We start from the raw sequence: 27,391 nt of genomic DNA, 5'->3' as shown, positions 1-27,391 counted from the left end.
ACATGTCACGATGGGGCGCTCGTGCAGCATACCACGTGCGGACCACGTGCAGACTTCTGGGGACTCCGCGGGAATTTGCCAGCGACGTCGTCCGAAGCTAAGTGCGCTTTTATATTTATTGTTTAGCTTTGAAAGCGTATTCTCCTGCATGCGTTAAAGCACTAATTTCAATCATAGGACCAGGGAAAGCGGAGGTAACCGATTTTCCCTAGGTAGGTGGGCGGGCTGCCTATGGGTCGTAAAGTTAAGGAAGACATGGGGGGGCGAGGGGCTGGTGCAATGTGACGAGTGCAGGCGCTGGTGCTACATGGACGAAACTGGTTTTGAAAGCTTAGATGACGCGGGGGATACTAGTTTCTCGTGCAAGTTGTGCGTTAGGTTTAAGGAGACCATTCTGAGGCTGGAGGGTGAATGGGCCGTAAAGATTCAGGAGCTCGGGAGGGACCTGAAGGTTGAGAGGGAGAAAAGGATGGCGCTGGAGGCACAGGCAGTAGAGCTGGTTAGGATGGAAGGGGCAAAGACCGACCAGCTAGAGGAGATAGGGTCTCAGCTCAGGGAAGAACAACAAAAGCGAGCCGAGCTGGAAGGTCAGGTGAAGGCGCTTATGGCGCGGACAGCGAAAGACCCCGGGTCGGAGCAAGGTCAGGGGGTGGATGAGACCAGTGTTAAGACCCCTCATGATGACGGAGATGGAAAGGAGGCGGGCAGAGAAGATCACCCGGTGGCGGTGGAGTCGCAAGAGGCGGCTACACGATGCTACAGCGAAGTAGCAAAACAGTTGGCGGGAGGGCTAGCGACAAGCCCGGAATCGCGCGGGAAAGGTGAAACGCCGCTACGACAGGAGAACCAACGAGAGCGAACCGGGCGGCAGTTAGCGCAAGCTGGAGATGAAAGGCTGGATCGTAGGAGAGTTCTGGTGGTGGGGGACTCAAATGTAGCAAGGTTTGAGGAAGCTGTCCTAGCAACAGTGAAGGGTGACAGGCGTTTGAAGGTGGAGGCCCAATCGGGGAAAGGTATGGTTGAAGCGATGACCAAAGCCCAGGAGGTGGTAGGGAACAACAGGGATGTAGAAACCCTGGTCATCATCCATGCTGGACTCAATGATGTCTTGAAGGGGACGAGCCGGAATCTCGGGAGGCAGTTAGAGGTAGGTATAAATAACATAAAGGAGGCCTCTGAGAAAGTACACGTGACTGTATGCACAATCCCGGAAGTAGAAGGGCAGTCCAGCAGAACAGAGGGGAGAGTAGTCGAAGCCAACCGGGTCATTAGGAGCCTAAGCCGACGACTTGGGTACACCACAATGGAGGTTAACAGGGATGTGTACGAGGCCGGCCTCCACCCGTTTGCACGAGAAGGCATCCACTACAGCCGGACCACCGGTAGGAGGGTAGGAGGCAGGATAGGCCGCCAGGCAACAGCTTTTTTAGGAGGGCCCAGGGCCCTGAAGCCACCAGTTTAAACAAAGGCGACCAAGAGGACGAACATAGACTAGGGAAACATAGAAGCCATAGGAGAAGCAACAGGCATAAGCGCAAGAGCCAAATTAATTCAGACATAGGGTATATTAACATGCAAGGAGGCAGGAATAGGCTAAAATGGGAGGAAATAGAAGAGCAGCTTAGGCAGGAGAAGTTAATGGTTTATGGATTTGTGGAGACGCATCTTCGGGACATGGAGCAACCACCCTGTAACCCTGATTATGCATGGGAATACTGCAACAGAACAGAGGGCAGCAGAAAGGGAGGGGGAATTGGGGCATTCATCCATAAAAGTACAAATTGGCAAAGAGTCAAACAGGCATGTAAGGAACATTTATGGCTAAAAGGAAAAGTGGCAGGGGAGCAAACACTCCTTGGCTTTGTATACCTGTGGACAGGAGCAACTGCCAAAGAGGAAAACAAAAAAATGGTAGAATGTATAGCAGGTGACATTAATGAGCTAGGTAAAGGATGCGAAATAATTATAGTAGGGGACATGAATGCTCATATAGAAGATATAGATGGATACACAGACTCGACAGGTACCATGCTGCTGGATATGTGTGAAAGACACGACTTAGTTGTCTGTAACAGTACTGAGAAGTGTGACGGGGTCATAACGTGGGAGGTAGGGAGTCGGCATTCGACAATAGATTATGCGATAATGTCACACAGGATGTACGATAGGCTAAGGGTCATGAACATAGATGAACATGGTGCCAGGAGTCTAGGCAGTGATCATAAACGTATCAAGATGAGTTTTGGAATAAAAACTAATTCAGGAATGAAACATGATGACCAGTGTTGTGACAGTGGGGTTATCACACAGTAGCCCACCGTCAACAGGGTTGTGCCAGTGGATCCCGCAACTGCCACCAATGTTGTGCCGGTGGGGTTATCACACAGTAGCCCACCGTCAACAGGGTTGTGCCAAGGATCCTGCAACTGCCACCAATGTTTTGCCGGTGGGGTTATCACACAGTAGCCCACCGTCAACAGGGTTGTGCCAAGGAGTTGGTAATGCAGCGCTCGTCACCCGTTTCGTGAACGAGGGCTGTCAGCTCCCTGGGCGGTAGCGATGAATCCGGGTCGGCGTTGGTGAGATGAAGAAAAGGCTTTATACACTATTTACAGGTATTTAAACAACAAGTTCGGCTCTGGGGCCGAAAGCTAACATAGCCATACGCGACTGTTCTCGCGCAGCGACGGCCGGGGAGATTCCGCCGCGTCCGCACTGTCAGGGGGCGAACTGCTCCCGATGGACGCTCGTGACGAACTCACACTCGGAGTCTCGAACGGAAGCACTTGAGACTCCGTTGCCGAGAACCGTTGACGCTCAAAATGGTCCAATCCGACGGCAGCACTTTCGCAGGGCCAATGGGAGAGCTTGCTGCGCTCTCGCTTCAAATATGCCGCGGGGCGAGAAGGGGTTCACCGTCAGGGCCACGGCGCGCCGTGCTGTCTGGACGTTCAGCGCATGTTAAAACACGTCGCTTCTGTCCCTTTGGTACGGCTCGCCTCCAGTGCATTGGTGCTTTGCAGAGAAGTATCCAAAGTTTGTGAAGGAGGCGTTCGCCGAAGAAGTTTGGCGTCCGGCTGAATTTCTAGGCGGCTTTGGCCAGGCACAACACCAGCCAGATGGGATCTTTTACTCGGAGCAGCAAATAGAAACAGCAAGCACCCAAATTGAAGCAGTAATCTCTAAGGATAAGAAAGCAGAGTGGACATACACAAAGTTAATGGGACTGTTTGGGCTAGAGTTGGCTAAGGTGCGAGTCAGGAAAAAAAGGACAAGACGAAAACCAAAGAGCTGGTGGGATGGGGAGGTGAAGAAGGCCATAGAGAAACGCCAGGAAGCCTCCAGGGAACACAGATATTCTAAGCATAGGGGAGACCCAGAAGCAGACGTTGAGAGAAAATGGGATAAATACATAAAATGTAGAAGGGAGGCATCCTACTTAATCAATGAGAAAATTAGAAGACAAGGTTCCCAGTGGCTGTCAGAAGTAAACAAAAGGGATAAAAATGCAGCTAAGAAATTCTGGCAACACTTGAATTCCCTGAATAATAAGACTAGCCTAGAGCAGAGGTCTATTGTTACAGATCAAGGTATTCGGCTAGAAGGGGAAAAGGCAATAGAGCATATACGACTAACGATGTCAGAAAAGTTTAAAGAACAAAGAAATGTAGTAGGTGCCTTAGTAGAGGACGATAGACCGGTTAGTGCAATTGTTCCAATTGGACAAAGAGAGTGGGAAAGAGCTGAGAAGAGAGTACCAAGTAGCACATCAGCAGGCCCAGATGGTATTCCTGTTAGGTTATTAAAGATGTTGGGCCCAAAGTCTAAGGAAACGTTAAGAGAGGTGGTGAGCAAAATGTTAATGGATGGCAAAGTTCCTGGTGAATGGAGACTAAGTAGAATGAGCATGATATATAAGGGAAAGGGGGACAAAGCTGACATAGGCAACTACCGTCCCGTAACAGTAACATCAGTGGTCTACAGGGTGGTGATGCAGATTATAAAGGACAGACTGCAGGCATGGGTAGAGAGCAAGGGGGTGCTGGGAGAGCTGCAGAATGGCTTCCGGAAACAAAGGAGGTTAGAGGACAATCTGTTCTCATTGACACAGTGTATCGAGGTAGCAGAAAAGGAACACAGACCCCTATGGCTAGCTTTTCTAGATATCAAAGGAGCCTATGACAGTGTACTTCAAGAAGCCTTATGGAGTATTCTGGATGTGTTAGGTGTGGAAAGCGGAGTAACTAATCTTTTAAAAGATATTTATAAGGATAACCAAGTGCTAATAAAATGGGAAAAAAAGGTGTCGAAGCCTGTAGAGGTAAAGAAGGGGCTTAGACAAGGATGTCCCCTGTCACCTTTGTTGTTCATGCTGTACCTGCAAGGATTAGAGGCTAAACTAGAGGGGAGTGGACTCGGCTTCAACCTTTCTTTATTCAAGCAAGGAGAATTTATCCCACAGTCATTACCAGGACTAATGTATGCAGATGATATAGTACTGATGGCTGACAACAGGGTAGATTTGCAGGAGTTGATGGATATCTGCGGTACAGAGGGAGATAAGTTAGGTCTGCAGTTTAGCAAGGAAAAATCGGCAGTCATGATTTTTAATGATAATGAGACTGGCGAACATAGGATACAGGAGGACATGCTGGAAGTAGTGGATAAGTACAAGTATCTTGGGGTGTGGATAAATACTGGAGCTGAATACCTAACGGAGCATGAAAAATATGTGGCAGCTAAGGGAAGTAGAAACGCAGCCGTCATGAAAAACAGGGCGCTTTGGAATTACAATAGGTATGAAGTGGTGCGAGGGATTTGGAAAGGGGTGATGGTTCCTAGTCTGACTTTTGCCAACGCAGTCCTGTGTATGAGATCAGAGGTCCGAGCACGGTTGGAAATTAAACAGCGCGGGGTGGGTAGGCTTGCTTTGGGAGCTCATGGGAATACGCCAAACCAAGGTGTGCAGGGTGACCTGGGATGGTCTTCTTTTGAGAGCAGGGAAGCTGGCAGCAAGATAGCGTTTGACCAACGATTGAGAAAAATGGGAGAAAAGCGGTGGGCTAGGAAAGTCTTCAGCTACCTCTACATGAGGAATGTTGACACAAGATGGAGAAGGCAGACAAGAAAATTTGCAAGCAAATATTTGGACAGCAGTAGGGGGACCAGCCAGGAATTATCAATTAAGAAAAAGGTTAAGGAAACAGAGAGGGGTCTGTGGAAAACAGGGATGGAGACAAAATCAGCATTAGAAATGTACCGAACGTTCAAGCAGGAAATAGCCAAAGAAAACATTTACGATAATTCTAGGGGCAGCCCATTGTTGTTCGAGGCTAGGACAGGAGTATCGCGGACTAAGACGTACCGAGTCAAGTACCAAGAGATAGACACGCTGTGCAGGGTGTGTGGGGAGGATGAGGAAACGCCTGAACACTTAATAATTTCCTGTAAAGGGCTCCGCCCTATAGTTCAAGGCAATGGGCCAGATTTAGCCAAAGCATTGGGGTTTAAGGATAATGAAGGGAAAATAGACTTTAAAAGGGTAGAAATAACCAAACGAAGGTTAGCTGATTGGTGGCTGAAAGGAAGGCAAGAATAGGTCCACACTATATATTACTATTCACGGCTAGGCGGCCTGTGGCGCCGCCGCCCGATTCAAAGGGTTCAGCCTTATCTATCCATCCATCCATCCATCCATCCCATCATGTCTCCTTCCTGCACCGTCGCTTTCAGAGAGGGGACGCCTTTTGTGCCACCTTCGCCACCGTTTTTCTCTCGCGGCGTTTGGGTCCCTCTCCATGTTTACTCTCCCCAGTCAGGAACTGCAAGCTGCAGGTGTGTCCTGGTTTCTATGGGGTGACGTCATGACTGCAAAACTGCTTCTAAATTGTAATGAAACAGCAGATACTTTTGTTTTGCTTGTGGGAGTAATGCTCTGGCAGTGCACAGCCTGTTTCAGGCTTATAGTGGAGCCACTCCGACTGCATAGCGAACTGTCACGGGCCGTTCTGCAAACGTATTTCCTAAGCTGCTTAAAGGAAAGAAAAGGCACAGTATCTGTCACACTTCTTGGTAAAATCCTGAACCACACCGTAAGGAGAAGCTTGAGAAGCTTCGAAGGAAGGTGGATTAAAAGAAAAGCGAGAAAGAGGTGCTGGTTGTGTTCAGCAAAAAAAAATTATGCACATATTTGATTTTACCTGAAGCGCATACAGCTCGTTCGGCCGAAAAGGCATCGCCATTGCCATGGTCGTCGCCGAAACTCGCAACTCGTGGAAAAATATATGCTCTGTTTTATATTAAAATCTTGATAAAATCGATTCCTTACACAGCTTTCAGGGTAGTGTCATACCCTTTTCGCGTCACATTTAGCATCCATCTGCTAGTCATGTTGAAGGTTAGTTTGCGACAGAGATTGGAACCAACGACCTATGTACAGCTGCCGAAATCTTAACTGACGTTCGTGACGGCAGTACTTTCTGTAATTCTGAGTGTTACAGAGGAGCTAACCTGCGAAAAGTCAAGTATAAGAAATGGCTCACCAAGCTTTTGCGTAATCTTGATCATCTAGCAAGTATTGTCTTTATTAAGGCGCAGGAGCATAGAAATGGAGGTCGTCATGCGCACGCCAGTTAAAGATTTGGCGGCTCTACCTCCGTTTTTATGCCTTTCATTTTAAAGTTCGCCGTTCACCGAGAAGTGAGGCAGATAGAGCACCTTCCGTTCCTCCAAACAAAGCAAACTAAAGGCGTTAATCACATTGTCAAACTCTGCGTCTCTTAACGGCAAGAATTCGCGGAATGAAAACGCCGTGTTAAAGGCGCTATCGCGTCTACAGCTTTGGTGTCATGCTGGCTTGAAATTATTTCATTTTATAGCGTTAACTAGAGGCATGCTGGTGGGCAGCTGAAAGCTGTCGCTACCTATGGCTTCAAGACTGGCAGTCTTGAAGCCATAGGTAGCGTAAGAGGGTTCTAGCACAGTTTTCGCCCTCGCTCTTGATCACGTTCTACGTGATGCTGGAGGTAACAAAGGACGTTCCACGTCCGCCGCTGAGGTTGAGGGTGGCGCTGGTGAACACTCTCAAGGTTCGTATACAGACAACATAAATACCCAAGCAAATAGCAGGGGGGACAGCGGCCGATGTAGCTCAGTTGGAAGAGCACCGGACGCGATATTCGGAGGTCGTGGGTTCGATTCCCACCATCGGCACGTTGTTTTTTCTTCTACTTTGTGTTTAATTATCTTTCCCCTAAACAGATTGCATTATTAATTTCTGTGATTATCCAAGTAAACATTAAAAAAAATACGTAAACTACCATCCCCAACGCTTTCCTTGGCCTCGCCGACTGTTGGCTTCTTTCCTTCATGTATTATAACGAGCACCCTCATTTCCCCTCATATATATATATATATATATATATATATATATATATGCTTAAACTGAACATTAAAAAGACAAAGATCATGGCGTCTGCCCCTATCAAGTCCTGGAGCATCAAGGGACAAGAAGTGGAAGCTGTGACAGATTTTCTCTTCTTGGGCTCCAAGATTACCCGGGAAGGAGACTGCAGCCATGAAATTGGGAGACGCCTGCTTCTGGGCAAGAGAGCCATGGCTAGCCTTGACCGCCTAGTAAAGAGCAGAGACATTACACTGCCAACCAAGATCAGTATAACTCGTGCTATGGTCTTTCTAGTTGTGATGTATGGATGCGAGAGTTGGACTGTGAAGAAGGCTGACCGCCGAAGAACTGACGCGTTTGAATTGTGGTGCTGGCGGATACTCTTGAGAGTTCCTTGGACGGCCAGAAGATCAAATCAGTCGATATTGTCGACCATAAACCCTGACTGCTCATTGGAGGGTCAAATTCTAAAGTTAAAGCTCAGCTACTTTGATCATCTGATGAGAAGAGAGGAGTCGCTGGAGAAAGATTTGATGTTGGGAAAGTTTGAGGGTCACCGGAGAAGGGGTATGCAGCGAACGCGATGGTTGGATGGCATCCTTGAGGCGCTGCAGATGAAGTTATGTGAAGTTAGGAAGATAGTGGGAGACCGGAAAGCGTGGCGTAATATGGTCCATTATATATATATATATATATATATAGCTCAAAATTTCGGGCAGAAATGGCATTTTGTCGATGGTATGGTTCTTGCCTGATTCGATCAGAAGTCGGATGTTCCCATTGTATGCGGCGGCAATGCCGGTGCTATCGCTGAGGCAGTGGCTTGTCTTGCATCGCAGCCGCCGCATATTATGGGAACATTCGACTTCTGATCGAATCAGGCAAGTACGCCAAACAACTTTATGATTAAAAATGCCAACGGCAAAATTCCATTTCTGTGCGAAATTTTAGCTGCGAGGATTTTGCGGTTTAGTTTGGAGGAGCATACTACAGCGCGCTGGTAATTGTGCAACGCCCTGTATATTCCTGGGTCTGTGTTGTCGGGCTAGTTGGTTCTGCATAGTATATAAGAGAAATGCGCAACAACTTAGACAGGACACAGGAAGAAACACACAAAACAGTTCACGAGCGCTCGTGAACTGTTTTGTGTGTTTCTTCCTGTGTCCAGTCTAAGTTGTGGCGCATTTCTCTTATATTCCTGCGTCTCCCCTTTTAGAGAGCTTTTATGTTTCTGCAAACTACCTACCTGCCTGTCTGTCCTATAAATGCACTTTTCCACGGGCCGTCGGAATGCGGTAAATAACTCGTCTTGCCTCGACCAAGGTTTTCATTTGCTTGATCTTACTGTTCCTACACACATGCTCTCTTCTTCATTCTTTTTTTTTCAAAAATAGGCTAATCAGTTTGGAAAGTGAAGAAAACAGAATGCGTACACCGTGTCGTATTGCTCTGTATTAATATTGCAGGAGACGTTATTTTTGCATGTCATCATTCATAATTTTTTCATTCGTTCCGATTTCAACAGGTTCTTTTAATTTTAAGGTGTACAAACTGCCCCAAGAGCTAGCTCTATTGTTCTTAGGCTCCTTTTTTTCGCAGTGCTTCGGCGTGTTTCGTACTTGCTGCACCAGGCTGTCGGGTGGTTCCAATCGCCACTTCTCGGGCGCTTTTGTGATGAAACACGAGGCATGCATGTTTTCCGCCACGCCGCACACCAGGCACTTCGCGTTTTTCAATGCAGCACACACGTGTTTGCAGCAGCATTGTGCGACACGATGCCTTCGAGCATAAGTTGAGTGGAAAACTTAGAAAAGACCAGCTAGTTGGCTGCGGAGCCACGTACAACCTGTGATACTTGCACGTGGTCACTTATCCTTTCTAGTTCCGAGAATTCAGGAAACTGGGCATTGATTCCTTCGCTCGCCAGTATGACACAGCGCAAAGGTGACGCACGCTCTTTTGTCCTGATAAGCTTGCCCCTTCAGTGAACATCAGAATTTTGGACACTGAATCTCAAGCGCCAATGATGTAAGTGGGGTAAGGAACAATCAGAAGAACCTGCTGCTCCCCGGAACTCTTTTCTCCACAGCATGAAGTCATTTTTCGCCGGACTTTCGGAAACCAGTTTGGCTTAAAGCCCCTGTTTGGCTGTAGCTTCCACAGTGCCTAGGCGGGGTACACAATACTTCATTGTGAACAATATGACAGGTCCCAGGGAGCCCAAAATGCGTGCCTCTTTTCGACGGCGAGCACATGGTGGCGCTGAACACATACTCTTCTCAAGGCTCCGTGGGGTCACGAGTCATTCCAGCAGAAGCGATGTCCTGTTCGGACGCGGAAGCATCGAGTGGTCTCAGTCTTATGCCTATGGGCTGCACTGCCCTTGAGTTGTAAATATTTGTATCATACTCAACATACAAATAGATATGTGCGAGCAAAGTCCTTCGTTGTCACTGCAGGGAACTACCCCCTGTAAAGACTTAATCTTAAATTAACTGACGCGGCAGAATTCTGTTAAGAGCACAGCTCACGACGACTCTGCAATCAGCGACGACGTGGAGATTGGATAAAGCAAGAGGTATGCATTGTTGTGCCTGGCCAAAGCCGCCTAGAAATTCAGCCGGACGCCAAACTTCTTCGGCGAACGCCTCCTTCACAAACTTTGGATACTTCTCTGCAAAGCACCAATGCACTGGAGGCGAGCCGTACCAAAGGGACAGAAGCGACGTGTTTTAACATGCGCTGAACGTCCAGACAGCACGGCGCGCCGTGGCCCTGACGGTGAACCCCTTCTCGCCCCGCGGCATATTTGAAGCGAGAGCGCAGCAAGCTCTCCCATTGGCCCTGCGAAAGTGCTGCCGTCGGATTGGACCATTTTGAGCGTCAACGGTTCTCGGCAACGGAGTCTCAAGTGCTTCCGTTCGAGACTCCGAGTGTGAGTTCGTCACGAGCGTCCATCGGGAGCAGTTCGCCCCCTGACAGTGCGGACGCGGCGGAATCTCCCCGGCCGTCGCTGCGCGAGAACAGTCGCGTATGGCTATGTTAGCTTTCGGCCCCAGAGCCGATCTTGTTGTGTAAATACATGTAAATAGTGTATAAAGCCTTTTCTTCATCTCACCAACGCCGACTCGGATTCATCGCTACCGCCCAGGAAGCTGACAGCCCTCGTTCACGAAACGGGTGACGAGCGCTGCGTTACCAGCTCCTTGGCACAACCCTGTTGACGGTGGGCTACTGTGTGATAACCCCACCGGCACAACAGCATCTTCTAGTGCTGCAACAGTCTTGGGCTGCCCAAAAGCAGCAGCGGAGGAGAGATCACGTTAGCAGATTCGCTGGGCCAGCGTTGAGAACAACTATGGACTTAAAAGGTTGCTGCTGCTGCGGTGGCGCCATGTACCAGCTTCGGACTCCATTACGCATGTCAATGATGGGCGACAGCAGCAGGTGCGGCGGCAGCGGTCAACGTAATCCGGCGCATGGTGCTTGTAAGTTCCATTTTTCAAACTTTTTGCTGCCCTTATTGTGGGTTTAAGCCGGTACTCGTTTAATCAGCATGCGTCGCAATAGTGAGCACAGTGTGAAGTCCGAGGTTCGAGTGGTCCCAATCTCTATGATCAGCAGGCGTGACTGCATTTGAGTGACCACCCATACGTATAGCATGTGTTTCAGCGAAGGTGAACCAGAAGTTTTAAACCTGCTTTTTGTGATATTGAGGTGGTTTCAAATTGCAGTTGTTTACATCAGGATACAGTTTAATCAAGCTAATTTGGTGGTTAACTAAACTCGTAACAATTGACTTCTTATGGCACTTACGTAATCAATATTCGTGGTTACCCAAGTTTGCAAGTGCGAGATGCCGGGCTAGTGGGTACTGCATTCTTAAAGAACAGCGCAAGGAACAACACGGAAACACACAGAATGGGTGGACACTGCCGCTGACTATACTTCGTCTCACAAAATGCTTGCAGCACTGCGAAAGGCAGAGGCACCCCAGTGTAATCAGGATCACCCGCTCTGCAATAGGCAATTGTGCTCCTACGCGGCTCTTGCCACCAAATTGGCGGGGGCAACAGTATAAAAGCACAATTCTCTATTATAGTGTGCAGGGGCGAGAGGCACTTCGGAGCACAATTGCAAGGACTCCTCTGCCTTTTGCAGTACTGCAGATAACTTGTGAGACGAACAACAACAACTGAAATTTTATTACTGAGCAAAACATAAACATGCATAAAGAGGTGGAGCCAGGGCGATTACTATAGACTGTTTTCGGTGATCGCACAGCATCACCTTGGCTTCACAGCATGTTTATATGTGTTGTGCTCCGAAATAAAATTTCAGTTGTTATTGAGCGCCTGTGTCCGTCCATTCTTCTGTGCGTTTCCTTGTTGTTCCTTGCACTCTTATTTAGGCATACCTAAGTTTGATCTAGTTGTGGGACATGTCCTTCAGAGTTATCTGGCGTTGAGAGCTTGCGTTGTTGATTACTGTGTCATATCCTTTCTCCTACAGTAAAACCGCTTAACAGAATCATGCACACAGCTTTGAACTTCAGGCCAGTTCGCGCAGCTCAATTTCATGTCTCATAATGGACATTTTTGCAGTTGCTTCATGCAATTGCACAAAGCCCCCTCATCTACCATTTTTGATAACCATGCTTGCGAAAATGGAGGAGTTTTCTGAGCGTAATTTTTCACGAATTCGTCCCCTCAGTTATCGAAGCCCTGGCTTGCTGCACAATAATGGACCTTTTCTCAGCTGCGCACCCCTCTTGTGACCGCCAGGTGAAGTACCCTTGACGGGACGGCTAGCTTACTGAGGTTCCCTCGCATATTTCCAGCAAACATTTTTTCACAATAGTTGAGTGGGCTTATTTTCTGAGCAGTAGTTGAATGCAGGGCTGTCATGTAGGAAGCAGGTCAAGTGCAGGGGGAAGGTATATCAGGGCGTGTCCACAGATGCCTAAAGCACATCACTACACATGCTAGCTGAAAGTAGCCCAGCACTTATATATACTGCTTGGAAAACAGGCCGGCACCACTACTGCGAAAGAATTTGTGCAGAAAAAATAGGAGCGATCCTCGGTAACCCGCCCCGTCAGATGTTCCTCGCTTGGCGGCCACAAGAAGGGTGCGGTGCTGGAAAAATGTTCTCCATGCAAGAGAAAGCGCTTGCTGTATCTGCAGCCGCGATGCGGTTCCAACACGCTTCCGTTTTTTTTTTTTTTTTTTTTTTTTGCCGCGCCGCCGCAGTTTAGTCGCCGAGGTGTTTCCATCGCTTGCATGTGTATACATTGTGAATGTGTCTATTCCCTCCACATCTCATTTTTGTCTCGTTTTTCTCTCACACAGGTTCCCTCGGAGTATGGATTCAACCACGACAATGACAAAAGACTGCTCGGTTATCCTGCCATTTTCAAACGCAATAAAAAGTAAACCCTGCTTTCCGTTCTCATGTACTAATATCGGTGTGCAAACTGCACCCTGAATGGCTACATGGCCCGTCACAAATATGTCGCTCTAGCACGAAGAAACCAACATTGCGGAAGCGAGGGCGTCTGTGACCGGCTGACGAAGACATCATACATATTTTCACCAAACGTTTTTCTTCTGTATAGGGCGTATGTTAAGGCTGTCTAATGTTGCAGCGGAGGCAGCGTTACCACACATATGCCAAACGGAGTCGCTTGCGTTGCAAATAAAGAAAATGTATGTCTCGTATCGCTTCGATAGCGGCGATGTCTTGTGACTGAGTGCACAATCAGTCGAAGTGTGGTTGTTTTCAAATTACTAGCGTACCAGTGTGCGCCCAGACTATATTTAGAAGGGCGCAAACATACCCTTCGAAGGAAAAGAACATTATCTTAAATGGGTATAAAAAACACTATAATATGAATTTATTTTATTCCTCTGGGTGGTAATATTACCCTTCCAAACAAAGCATAAATATGAACGTAAAAGTGCAAAGTTACGCCCATTCATAGGGTGCAAACATGCACTTACGGGGTGCGGTAGTAAGCTCATTACGCTGGCATAAATGCAGACCCTGTGAGGGTAAGTTTATGCCTTATGATTAAGCATAACCTTATTCCAGCTGGGAGCAAACATGCACCCGATTTTAGAGGATATTTTTGCACTTTCATGGCCTAACCTTTAGTCCTTCTGAGAAAGGGTAACGTTACTCCCCAGTAGCATATACTTGCACTTCACCATATGGCATAACGTTAGCCTCGTTGTAGCGTAAACTTTACACCAGACACACTTAAGCCCCCGTCGAGGGTGTAACTTTGCACCCAAAGGGGCTCCCCAGTGCGTCAGTGGACTTACCCCCCTAAAGGGGTAAGATCACACTTTTTTTTCTTAGAGTGCAATAGCCTGACAATGCCTCAGTCAAAGAGATTCCTTGGCTGTCCCTGATAACTCCAATCGGGGATGTGGTTATAAGGCTGTAATTTGGATATCCCTGGGACCTGATGCTATCAATGAGAAGACGATACATGCCTTTAGATGGATATCTAAACATCCATTCGCGATTATCCTTTCTACATTGTGCGCGTTGAGTCAGTTGCGAAAATACGATCTTGCGAGTTTCGTTGTCTCTGTTCTGAGCGCTTGCACGGGACACAGTTAAGTACCTTATGTTATGTAGTGCCAATTTGGTAAGTATATACCAGGTTTAAACAATCTCTAGTTTATGGGAATTCTTTAAAAGTTAGTTTAAGGGCGGTGATGGAATGCAGTTGCTGTCGTGCCCGTGCGTTCTTTAACTGCTGTTGCAGCATGCGGCATCTAGTGAAGCCATTCGCAAGTTGCCTTCTAACAGTCCTAGCTGCATAAGGTAGATGGCGACACAGACGCCGTCCGCACCAGTGGCGATGGGGGGAAAATAGTCTAGCATGCGCATTTTAGATGAATAGCGCGAGGGGTGGGGGCGAAACTTTTAGCTCTCTTCTGGAAGTTTAACGACAGTGTCATTGCAGTTTGTACTTAATATTCCTCGCGTCAAAAATATGCACCCTAAAAGCCGAAATTAAATTTCAGAATCAATACTCTCGGTCACGTTGCTCAACTGGGAACATCCGCGTTGGTTATGAAACCTGCTGCTATAGACGCTATACGTACATATTTGCTATTATAAGCATGAATAAAAGTTAACTGCAACTTACTTCAATTCTAGATACAACTTCCTTGCAGAGTGAACTCATGAACTAAAAACGCACCGTATATGACGCCTGCAGGATGTTCGCTGTCATTAAAAGGGCACTGAAAGGGGCAGCAAGGCTGTTTCTTTAGCGAATTGGTGGAGTTTACTTGGCCCGGAGATACCATTCCCACTTCGAGTTACTGATCAATTCGCTCTCGCCCTACCATCTGGTCTGCTGATCATCCTGGTTAGAGCAACTGCCCCGGAAAGGCGGTGGTCGCCGGACCAGGACAAATTTTAAGAATCTGAGGAAGCTTTATAGCTTTCCTTTGCAGCTGTAGGCTGAGCTTGGGTGGATATCAGTGAGTAATTACTCCCTTTCTTGGCTCATTTGGGGTGTAGACAGGGAGTATCCTCAAGAAATATTCGCAGGAAATATTCGCACGAACTGAAGGAAAATCTCTTTCCATCGGAAATTCACTACCTCTCCGATCTCCAGCCGAGCGCGCAAACAACTACTCCACGTCGGGCTCGTGAGAAACTGATCGTAATTATCCTTGTCTAGCGTGAGCATGGTAGTAGCGATGACAATGGCGATGCAGTTAGCGATAATAATAATAGTAGCGCTGATAATGACTGTCGCGGATGGATTCCCCGAAACGATCTCCGAGGACGGACGTGGGTACTGCTTGTGTCTGTTTTTCATGCAGTCGCTGTGCGCCTGGCCTTGTGGCCACGTGCAAAGTTCAGCATGTGGCAGCGTAGAGGGGGCCAGTCGACCGGCACCTCGAGGACGGCGAAGGGATGAGGCGAACGCGGATCCCTGCTGGTTGCGCAGCCGGTGATGGCTTCGTCGCTTGCCGCGGTACACGCCGCAGAGCGGTGACGGATCTCCGAAACGGCAGCGCGTCTTCCGAGGACCGAGTGGGGCGTAAAGAAACAACAGACACGGGCAAGGAGGACTCAGAGAGGAGAAAAGACGACGACACGCGACGTAGGAAAACAAGAAGCAGGGTAGGTGCAACTCGGGTGCCGACAAAGGCCGCACCCTGAAGACAGTCAGTATTTAAGCTTGTAGTAGCAGTAGAAGACTTTATTGAGGTGCAACACTTAGGCGCCTAATACATCGATGGCCTGCTGAACGAGCAGGCGCTGTTCTTCTTCACCCTCAGCACCAAGCTAGTCCCCCCAGGTCCAGATAGTATGCGAGGAGGTGGGAAAGAATCCCGATTGCAATGCAACCGGACATGAAACTAGGCAATGGGAAAGGTTGGCATACGGGGAAGGGCAGTTGGGGCATGATGGATCACGACGGAATTTGTAGAGATATAGCCGTGCATGGGTTATGAGTGTATTCAGCTGTATCTTCCGAAGTATATGAGCCCCCCGAACGGAGAGATTAGGATAAGGGATGTGTTGCACATAAAGTAAATAAATGCTTAGTAAGTTGTCTTCAGTGGTGGAGTGGAGTCGAGAGACGATGTAGAGAGAAAGAAAGAAAGAACCTTGTATAACTATGACGCAGCAGTTAATGATACTGATCATGGTGGTAGTAGCGATGACAATTATGGTCATTTAGTATATAATGATGATAGTAGGGATGATGGCGATAATGATGATGATAGTAGTAGTAGGGATGAAGTGAAGCACAACTTCAATGTGGAAGGAAAGGTGGGATGGGGAAGGTGGTCAGCACGTGCCTCGGAGACCATGAAGCTTCTCGTTGGATGTGTAGAGGCCTAAAGCTGTTTTGTAAGCCCACCTGATCATAGTGCCTACCTTTTCGAACTAAGTCTTAAGTAGGCTCAGGTAGGGTAGTGCACATGTTATGCTGCGTAGTACGAAGGCCTTAATGAGGTGGAAGAGATCGAGCTCTTTTATTCCTCTCTTCCCATTAGCGATGAACCTAATCATTTTTGCTGTCTGGTGGACAGGTACTTTCATTGCTTCGAGCATGGTCGAGTTATTCTGTACATTAGTTTTCCATAGTCCAAGAATGTTGATTTCCTGGACTTGTATAAAATCATTACCTTAGAGTTTTACCGTAATAGGTCTGCCTTTTGGCTTTATTATTCGAATGACCAACAGCTCTGACTTGCTCCTGCTTTCGTTGCCTATTCTGCAAAGCATTTTCTGCATCGCTTCTTCTATCTATCCACCTGAGCATTGATTGATCCATATAGTAATATGCTGGACATACAGGCTATGGTGTGCACGGCTGATGGCGTTCAGTTTGTTAAACAGTTTGAAGGATGACCAAGAAGGAGGATAGGACCGCTCCCTGTGGTCTACCCTTGTTCCTGAGTATCAAGGGGTTGGATTGTAATGAACCCGCTTGCGGTACTACAGAACGCCATTAATGTAATTAAAGGCTCTCCTTCCCGGGTCATGTTCTGCCAGGTGCTGGTAGTATCGTGTGGTCCGATACGTTGTCAAAAGTCTTTATAAGTTTAGTTCCGCGAATGGCCTTAGTAATGGCTACCATCGGGTTAATTCTGTCAAGTGGCATTTTTAGAACGACACCTTGCGAGGATAGCCCTCTGCTAAAATCCAATAATGGTGTGTGGTATAAGATTCACTTCCTCGGTGTATTCTTGCAGTCTCTGGAGGACTACGTGCTCCTTTCATAAGATTAGGGAGGATATCTACGCCAATCTGCTTATGTGATTACGAAATAATGATCGCCCTGGCATTATTTTGTCGCACATTTGGTACCACTGTTGTCTGGTGAGTTCATCCGCTTTCTTCTCAATTTCCTTTTCCAGTCTAGCAATCCTGGTTTTCGATTTTCTATTAAGACGCAGTTTTTTTATCTGCGCACTAGCCTGTTCTTTGCCTTCTAAAGGTGGGCTAGTTTCGAGTCTGTGCTGGACAGATCCTTGCTCGTTTCAGTTTCATTGGTGTGTGTTTCAACGTCCTCAAGTAAAGCTTCAGTCCGCTTTTGAATGTCTTCTATGTCCTGCGCGGCATTACCGTCCATCTTTTTGCGGAACTTGTGCCAGTCTTTGTAGTACCTTGTGGGCTTCCACTTTAGTCTACTTAGGGGGTCTATGCTGATGGTTGTAGCAATAATGCAGGGATCGCTGTTTGGGCCTTCTGCTGTATTAACCCAGACGATTTTGTGACAATGACGACGCAATTTGTGAAAACGGTCTTGTAAAGTGGCTTTCACCATTTTCGCTCTCAAACAGACTTCAAATCACTCCTGTAATTTTTTATGCTATTTCATCCCTTACAACACCTGGACAGAAGAGAGGAAAATGGAAAGGGAGAAGCGCACATCACCTTCTTCGCTGTGGTACGTCGAACCAACTATAGTACTGCGCAGCTGCCTCAACAGCTGGCATCACCTGCGTCAGGCTGCAATGCGCTAGACCTCCATGGAAGGGCTGCCACCACTGGTCACCATGCGGTTCAAAAGTAGTAACTTAAAAACAATATGTCTAGCAAACTCTCAGCTGCAAGTCCTGCAAGTCCTGAACAGCATTAACAGCTTTGGAGTGAAGGGTGGATGGCGAATCGTATGGTCGGGAGGGGATGCAATCGCACAGTTGGCGATGACGTCGGAGTCAAAGTGGGCAAGCTTAAGACTGTTAATGTAGATCGAGTCCTCCCGGCCACTGATAAGCAGAAGAAAGTGCTTAGCACCGCGCCGAAGCACCTGGGATGTACCATCGTATGGTGGCCGTAAGGTTGGGCATACGGCTTCATGGCGAACAAAGACGTGAGTGCACCGCTGAAGGTCAGGAGGGGACGTGGACACGGCGAGAATAGTGGCCCTGACGTGGTGGAACGACAGTGCTCATAGCGCTACGTAGACGGCCGGCGTAATCTGACAGGCAGCAGGCGTGGGTGGCGAGGGCTCAAAGAAATCACCAGGGACACGGAAAGTAGTGCCAAACATTAACTCTGCTGCACAGTCACTACAAATTGGGATGCGAAGATCAAGCTGACGAAGAATAGGCGCTCAATCCATGGTGAAGGCAAAGCGGACGCAGTAAGTGAAGCTTTCAACTGCCAGTGAAAACACTCAATAACGCCATTGAAAATCGGGTGGTAGGAAGTAGTCTCCATGTGATGGACATCCATTAGCCGAGATAGGTTGGTAAATAATGCGGAGTCAAATTCACGGCCATGATCAGTCGATGATGGTGGAAGGGATACCGTAGCGGCTTATCCAGAGTGTGAAGAGTGCTGTTGAGATCGACTCTGCCATTATGTCCAAAAGGGGCATCACTTCAAGCTGTCTCGTGCACCTGTCAATGCAGGTTAACAGGTAGCGGTCTTTCGTAACACTCGGTGATGTGGAAAAGGCGACTAGATCGGGGGCCGAGAACACAGGTCAATTTCACTGTTCGACCACGGCGTTTCCCGGGAAAAAGCAAGGCTGGGGGCATTGGTGTGCGTAAGAGCTGTATCAACAGTGGTACCAGCAAAAGGTCCTGGATCACGGTCGCCAGGAGTACTGAGACGGGTACGTCGGGCTGGAAACGAGGAACACGGCCGACGAGTATGAGGGGCTGCAACCTCAGTTGTAGGCCACACCACCTGCACGGCTAGCTCCTCATTAGCATCAGTGAAGCGGGCATAGCAATCCTCAGCAGCGGCGCTGGGTAACTGAGCGGCAGTAGGGCGATGAATTGTTGCATGGAAGGGAATTTGACGTCCATGCCAGCGTAGCCCGAGATCCCAGTGTCTGAGACGCAGACACGCTCAGGACCATGAGCACTTGCGGTGGCAGGCGCTGCAGGAAGAGTTCCCGCAGGAGAGCGCTGTCGGGTAAAGTAGTCACGCCCCCAGCCAGGGCGGTCATACGACGCAACAGCTCGGTAACCTTGCAATCTTTGACATCTTCTGTAGTAAGAAGCTGCTGCAGACGAAGCGGCTCCGTTGCACAAGTTCCCTGGATGAACGTCGTCCTAAGATGATCGTAAGGGCGATCGGCAGGCGGAGAGCGGAGGACAGCAGTAGCAGGCATGAGCGCACCAAAGACATGGTCGACAATGGTCACCTTTGAAGTAACACGGTGCCTGTGGAACAAGGTCTCGGTGGCGAGGAACCAAAGTTCCGAGTCCGATGACCAGAAGTCGGGGAGCTAGAGGGCGGAGACCACGGACTCATGAGGTCGACGCGAGAGGCGACGGGGACGGTGCATGAGGGCAGGGATTGATGGCCATCGCTTACACGATGAAAGGTAAACGGTGTCTCGAGCTCCTAGCGGTGGTAGGCCTAGCGATGCAGCTGATGCAAGCGGAGGGCAGGAACAGAGAGCGAAGACACGAAGTCCTGAGTCACTACATTTTTAGAGATGGATCACAGACATAAGTCGTTGTCGGGTCTCCACAAATATATTTGTTAGGATCCGCTCAACCTGGAGGGAACGGGACAGCGCGTAGCCAGCATTCAGTTGAGCAGCCACGAACTCCAATCTGCATGTGCTTGGCAGGCGTGCTGGGGCTGCCGTCGCCTTCTGCGGTCGGACCACGATGGCACGCTATAGAAGTTGATAAACTTCATTTACTCCCCTCCACGGACCTTCGATGCCTCGCTGCTGTTTGCTACCCTTGACTACGGCCCTATACATCCGGAGTGGCGGCAGCGGCAAAGCGGCATGCATGCTCAGTTGCATTTCCTGTACGTAATACACATTTTATGGCCACATTTTGAAACCCTTTTCAGAGGCTCTCAGATCTTGCACACAACAGGGCTGGTGTATACACTCGCTCTTTCATTTTGAGCACCACATTTTTGTGTTAGTTATAGAAGAAGGACGTCGAGGACGACGTCGAGGTCGGCGAGGAAACGGGACGATCAAGATGAGCACGATCAGCTCGATAGCAATTCCACAGACTGCTTCTTTGTCAGCATCCAACAAATGGGTCCATCTTCTTCACAATGCCCTCCAGAGAAAAAGGAGCCACCCTAGCGACTTAATGGGACGAAGATACAATGGGGTCGTAGAACGGCTTAAGGTGCTGGCCATGTACCGTCTCACGGCCACAGCGCCAGAAAATCGAAGATGGCCTGTAGAAGAACGGAGGTTTGGGCTAGTTGGTGATCATCCATGCTTAAGCAGCAGCGCAAAAGGACAGAGACGAGTGGAAGGAGGTACACAAAGACGGCGCTGAACTTACAACTGACTTTATTAGGAAAAACACAGATCAATATATACTCTACTCAATCAGCGCACATGCGCAATGTCAAAAGCATGCGTCAAACCCAGACGTACTTATCAGGATAAAATCAATTTCAAATCGACATGCGCATTCGGGAGGTACGGGGTTCGATCCCCAGTACCGCCGGGTACCCACCGGTTTCCAATGGGTACAAGATTTCCCCCGGCCTGGTGCTCGGCTCTTCTGGGGTGAAATGCTTGGGAAAAGGGGCCATGAACCAAAAATGTTGGTTCAAGAAAAAAAATGGGCCACATAATGGGCTGTTGCCGCGCTGTGACCCTTTTTCCAAGCCTTTCACCCCAGAAGAGCCGAGCACCAGGCCGGAGGAAAGCTTGTACCCATTGAAAAACCGGTGGGTAACCGGCGGCACCAGGGATCGAACCCGGTACCTCCCGAATGCGAGGCGGATGCTCTACCACAAGGCCATCGCTTCGGTTAAGGGCCACATAATGGGCTGTTGCCGCGCAAGGCGGACTTATTGTTGTCCGATGGCGGAACGAATCACTGCCACATCGGCGCAACTATTTGGGCCGTGACCCCTTTTCCCAAGCATTTCACCCCAGAAGAGCCGAGCACCAGGCCGGGGGAAAGCTTGTACCCATTTAAAAACCGGTGGGTAACCGGCGGCACCAGGGATCGAACCCAGTGCCTCCCGAATGCGAGGCGGATGCTCTACCACAAGGCCACCGCTTCGGTAAAAAAAGGGCCACATAATGGGCTGTTGCCGCGCAAGGCGGACTTATTGTTGTCCGATGGCGGAACGAATCACTGCCACATCGGCGCAACTATTTAGGCCGTGACACCTTTTTCCAAGCATTTCACCCCAGAAGAGCCGAGCACCAGGCCGGGGGAAAGCTTGTACCCATAGAAAAACCGGTGGGTAACCGGCGGCACCAGGGATCGAACCCGGTACCTCCCGAATGCGAGGCGGATGCTCTACCAACTAACGTATCAACGTTAGGCTCATGGAGCATTGTAATGCATTAGACAAACAAGCCACAAACCTAGCCAAACATTGCTTTTCATGTAAATGTGTTCCATTTTTTGTAGATACAGAAGTGTTGTTTGTGCATAATGACCGGGGCACAAGAGAGCTGGTTGAGGCTTTCCATATCATCAGAAAAACAGACGGGTGTGTCAGCACACCATCCGTGTGTTTATCAGCCAGGGAAATGAGCCTACTTCACAAAGGTTAAAGGCTCATTGCACACGCATGTCGATTTGAAACTGATTTTGTCCTGACGTCTGGGTTTGACGCATGTTTTTGACATTGCGCATGTGCGCTGATTGAGTAGAGTATATATTGATCTGTGTTTTTCCTAATAAAGTCAGTTGTAAGTTCAGCGCCGTCTGTGTACCTCCTTCCACTCGTCTCTGTCCTTTTGCGCTGCTGCTTAAACATCGAAGATGGCGTAAGTAGCTCAACAATCTAATTCACTGGTGAAGTGCGCTCGACGACACGAGGGCCCATGGTACTTGGAGATCCGTTTTGTTGAGAGGCCGGAGCTGCCGGATGGAACTCGTAGCCACAAAAGTGAGCCGGGCTCGAAGTGTGATGCATTTTCCTAACTGGTGCCATGGGAATGTTTCCGGCGCCACTGAGAGTCCGTCGTGAACGACCGGGCAATCTGGCAACATTCTTCGGTGTGTTGTGCAGTTTCGGTAACTGTGGTACATAAGATGCATGAAGGTTTTATGGGAGCACAGTATTAAGGCGAGCAGGTGGATGCCGACCAAAAAGAACGGAGAGAAACCCGTGCTGGATTGCGTAGTAGTGTTGTACGCGTAGGTGATATAAGGAAGAACAATGTCCCAGTTCGTGTGGTTGGATCCGATGTACTTCGCGTGCATGTCACTCAGGGTGCGATTAAATCGTTCAATAAGGCCGTTTCTTTGCGGGTTGTCCGGTGAATGATTTTGCACTGAGTGAGCAGGGCTGGAACGACGTCAGATAAGAAAGCACGGCCTCTGTCACTGAGCAATTCTCGAGGACCACTGTTACGGAGAATGAAGTTCGTCAAAAAGAAACCGCCCACATCTCGGGCTGTTGCAGCTGGGAACACGGCGATTTCGGCATATCACGTCATGTGGTCGACGGCAACAATGACCCAGCGATTGCCATCAGCTGTGTATGGAAGAGGGCCGTAGAGGTCAATGTCAATGCGGTCGAAGGGTCTAAGCGGACATATGAGAGGCTGTGATTCCCATGCCGAACGGTGAGAAGCAGGTTTGCGGCGTTGGCAAGCCAAGCACGATCGAATGTACTTAAGAACCGAGTTGTACATACCGCGCCAACAGTAGCGAAGACGGATTCTAGTGTCCGTCTTGAAACCTCCGGCGTGATCGCATTGCGGATCGGCGTGGAAGGCTGTATATAGTTGAGTCCGTAGATGGCGCGGAATCACGAGAAGCCATTTCCATCCACTTCAATTGTAGTTGCGCCAGTAAAGGAAGCTTTCTCATCGTTGGAAGCTTGGCGGCGAAGGGAGCGTGAAGGGTAATCTTCGAATGGTTGGAAAGGTAGTCAGTAAGAGATGCGATCAATAGATCATTTCGTTGTTTGGCGGGCATATGTCATTGACGTCGAGCGAAAACAGCACGGAGTCCAAGATGGAGAGGCTGGCAAGATCGGCTGCAAGCTGAGAGGAAGACAGCGTCGGCGGCTTTATGCTTGCGACTAGATCGGTAAATAACACGGATATCATCTTCTTGGAGGCGAAGAACCCACCGGTCCAAGCGGCCGGAGGTGTCTTTGAGCGATGAAAGCCAGCAGAGAGCATAATAGTGACTACATCGAAAGGACGACCGTAAAGGTAAGGGCGAAATATTGTGAGTGCATAGACAGTGGCCAAGCACTCCTTTTCCGTTACTGAGTAGTTGAGTAGTTCGCGTCGGCTTTCGTACGAGTACGGCTGGCGTAAGCGACTACGTATTCACCGAAACCAGAGGGGCGCTAAGCAAGCACAGCGCCAAGGACGACACCAATGGCGTTTGCATGCACTTCGGTGGGCGCCTGGTGGGCCAAAATAGCGCAGGACTGTCAAGAGGCGGCGCAAGGTATTGCAGGCGTCGTCGCATGCTGGTGACCACAGCGAAAAATCTGAATCATTGCCAAAAGCAGAGTCAGCGGGGCGGCAATGGAAGCAAAGCTCCGTATAAAACGCCGAAAGTATGAGCACAGGCCCAAGAAGCTCCTTAGTAGATCAATGGTAGTAGGTTTCGGCAAGGCAGTCACAGCTTGAAGTTTGGCGGGTTCAGGGCGGATACCCTTCTTTGACACAACGTTGCCTAAAATGGTCAGATCACGAGAAGCGAAACGACACTTCAAGTTGAGCTACAAACCTGCGTTCGCAAGACATTTCAAGACCTGCTTCTTCTTTGTCAACATCCAGCGAAGCGTGACTCCGTTCTTTCAACGGCAGGGTCCTCTGAGCAGCGTCACACTACTTGACACTACTTACCTGACCACTAAACGTCGTTCGTGCTTGTGTCTCTTCCTCCATCCTCGTCCTTTTGCGCTACCTTTTCATTTTAAGAATAAACGAATAAAACATTTGTTCGAACCCTGCATGTGATACAGATTTTTTTTTTTTTTATCGCAGCGTTAAATTAAGCGACTAAGATCTCGCTTGGGCTGTGTTCCCCTTTAAGTTGCATTATGCATGTGATGTTTTTAATTCTAACAGGCGCAAAACCAGCCGTGAACAGAGCCACGCGGCATGACAATGGTAATACTATTCAGTTACCTTCACCGTAACCATTTCCTACCTTCATTGAGTGTATGTTACCTTTAGGTTACGTTCAAAGAAACATCTCGGTAACAATCGCCGTTTAAACCAGCGAGAGGCAACCAGTGAGGAGAAAGAAGTTGCGGCACCGTATACCGTTGAGGAGACGGAATTACGCTCCAGCGAAAGGGTCCATCTCCTTCTTCACATAATCACTTTCATAAAACGTATCAAACGATCATATAACTGTTCAAGAGACGTCCGCAATAAATTTCTCTTTCTGTGCGCACATATGTTTCTCCTGCACATTGTGTTTGCTTTCCAGATATTTTTTGTTTTCATGCATGCTATAGAATGCATTCAAATGTGCGGCTTTACTGCAGTTTGTCTAACCCTTGAATAACCTTTAAAATTATATGCTCCTCCATATCACACGGATAGACGTCGCCACTCACGCTTGGGCGTTTCGAGAACTATACTGTCACGTACCCTCACCAGGTTCGTGCAAGCCGCTGCGACAGGCGGAGACACACACGCCAGCAGAGATGCGTCTTCGTTCGTTGTATTCGCTCCGCATTTGTAAATACTCTCGTAACCTGTCGCTTCGATCTACTCGAAAAATGAGCAAGCTATCACTAACATTTGCCCCGTCTGCGATTCTGCACCACCGTGCGCCGCCCGGCGCGCATATCGCGGTGTAGGACACCCGCCATAGCAGGTATACAGCATATCCCTAAAGAATATATAACGGCAAACCGTGCAATAGTATGCTCCTTATTAGGCTTCATATATTCACCTGGCTTCACTTCCTCACCGTGGACGTGATTGCAGTCCAAACATATAGTCTGTGCCATTAAAATTCCTTTCTCATACTGTACCATGTGTAATTAGGTGCACAGGACCGCAATATTTATAACTGTATGAGTGACTGAAAGCCAACTCAGGGCATCCTGAACTGAATTCCGCTGCCCATACGGCTGATGTGTTCTACATATACGCTGACCTGTACCTTTACCAAAATGTGCAAGTCTTATAGCAGCCAATTTGAAGCCGTGGGCGTATATATATGCAACAGCCTTGGCTGTACCACGGCCGAAACGTCAATAAAATGTGTGTTATGTTGTGCGTGCGTGCGTGCGTGCGTGCGTGCGTGCGTGTGTGTGTGTGTGTGTGTGTGTGTGTGTGTGTGTGTGTGTGTGTGTGTGTGTGTGTGTGTGTGTGTGTGTGTGTGTGTGTGTGTGTGTGTGTGTGTGTGTGTGTGTGTGTGTGTGTGTGTGTGTGTGTGTGTGTGTGTGTGTGTGTGTGTGTGTGTGTGTGTGTGTGTGTGTGTGTGTGTGTGTGTGTGTGTGTGTGTGTGTGTGTGTGTGTGTGTGTGTGTGTGTGTGTGTGTGTGTGTGTGTGTGTGTGTGTGTGTGTGTGTGTGTGTGTGTGTGTGTGTGTGTGTGTGTGTGTGTGTGTGTGTGTGTGTGTGTGTGTGTGTGTGTGTGTGTGTGTGTGTGTGTGTGTGTGTGTGTGTGTGTGTGTGTGTGTGTGTGTGTGTGTGTGTGTGTGTGTGTGTGTGTGTGTGTGTGTGCATGCGGGACAGACAGCGATTAAGAATAATTCATAATACCACAATTAGCCACCATCCTCCTTGCGACTCGTTACCACACCCTGCTCATAATGACCCATAACGCTAATCCTCAACGGCCCCGCCCTGGCTTAGGGCAGTGCGCGCTGCAGGCAGCCGTTTGCTAGATTGTATCCCACTGACGAGCCGAGAGAGCGGATGCCTACGCGATCCTGAATTTCGTTAGGGCAGCCTCGTTTTCGTTGCCTTGCTTACGTTTTCACGACTGTGTTTTCGGCTAGTGCGCAAACCGTAACGAGAGGGAATGAAACGACGCAGATTCAGTGCATGAGAAGCGCCTTACATATTGCACGGACGTTCAGGTAACCGGCGTACGAGCAATGCGGAAAGTATAATGAAACAGGTTTTTCTACACTGCATATTAAACACACTTCCATATTTTTTTTTTTTTTTTCCGAGGGCCCCAACATGCCCTTGGAAGGGCGCGGAAGAGCGTTTATGCCGCTCCCCCTTCCAACTTTTTCCCCATGCAGACTGGTTCGGGTGCCGCAGAGAAGACGGTTATGAAAACGGGAAACATGTGAGGCGCTGCTTTGAGTAATCGTCAGTCGTCACAAACATGAAAGCAATAACCCCAGTAGCTGCAGCGCTTACCAAGTGACAGTATTAACTCTGTCATGCCACGCGTAAACTAAACAACAATAAATTTCTTTGGAGTAGTTTAAAACAATGGTGGTAAAGATTCTGCGACTAGACATGACGGCCGCATGCCATGGTCAAGAACGCACAGAGTTCACTCAACCCAGCAATATTTCTCCAATGTATAGCCGTAAGTGAACGCCCTATATGAACGGGTCCATTTGAAAATAGCATGGTGTAATGTTGAAACAGCGACATCAAAATCATCCGTTCCATCAGACTTGCGCCGCTTAGTTTATCGCACTCGATTACTGATTCCGAGGAAGTGTGTGGGTTCGATCCCCGCCGTGATGGAAGCGTTTCCATGGAGGAGAAGTGCAATGCCTTCGTGTGCTGTGTGATCGCAGTGCAAGTTAGAATCCCCAGGTATTTTCGATATCCTCCACTATGCCGTCCCACATAACCGATGTGATTTGCGAAGCTAAACAAAACCTAGCTAAGCCAGTACCACCAGAACAAGCTGATCTATGCGCACTGCAGGGCAGAGCGCTTTTCTACTAACGTCCGCTTAACTCTGATGCGAGCTGCTGCAAAACATATCCCCTGGAAGCTGTCGCTTACAGGTCAAGAAAAAAGGCGACTTTGGCCCCTCAAAGAACCCTTCTGCTAACGATCTTCATATATAGTGACTCTAAAATACCGCACCCTTCTACACTCAAAACTCATCATT

General features: G+C 48.7%; 2 protein-coding genes and 1 non-coding gene across 3 annotated transcripts; 2 read left to right on the top strand and 1 right to left on the bottom strand.

Annotated features, from left to right (window-relative positions):
- The first annotated feature begins 307 nt into the window (after positions 1-307).
- On the top strand, positions 308-1,784 carry LOC146200408 (uncharacterized). Its single transcript, XM_084592350.1, has one exon. The coding sequence runs from the start codon at positions 308-310 to the stop codon at positions 1,460-1,462; it is 1,155 nt and encodes a 384-aa protein (XP_084448476.1). The 3' UTR covers positions 1,463-1,784.
- A 5,355-nt stretch (positions 1,785-7,139) lies between these two features.
- TRNAS-CGA (transfer RNA serine (anticodon CGA)) lies at positions 7,140-7,212 on the top strand. The gene has a single exon. It is a non-coding gene; the product is annotated as a tRNA-Ser (tRNA).
- An 11,933-nt stretch (positions 7,213-19,145) lies between these two features.
- LOC146200406 (uncharacterized) lies at positions 19,146-24,227 on the bottom strand. The gene is made up of 2 exons (XM_084592349.1): positions 24,186-24,227; positions 19,146-19,643 (listed from the first exon to the last, which is right to left on the bottom strand). The coding sequence occupies exons 1-2, from the start codon at positions 24,225-24,227 to the stop codon at positions 19,146-19,148; spliced, it is 540 nt and encodes a 179-aa protein (XP_084448475.1).
- Between the last annotated feature and the right edge of the window lie 3,164 nt (positions 24,228-27,391).

The sequence above is a fragment of the Amblyomma maculatum genome, chromosome 2, assembly GCF_055883805.1.
Source record: "Amblyomma maculatum isolate TAMU_Amacu chromosome 2, ASM5588380v1, whole genome shotgun sequence".
NCBI classification, from domain to species: Eukaryota; Metazoa; Arthropoda; class Arachnida; order Ixodida; family Ixodidae; genus Amblyomma; species Amblyomma maculatum.
This window is presented reverse-complemented; position numbering and strand designations above follow the sequence as displayed.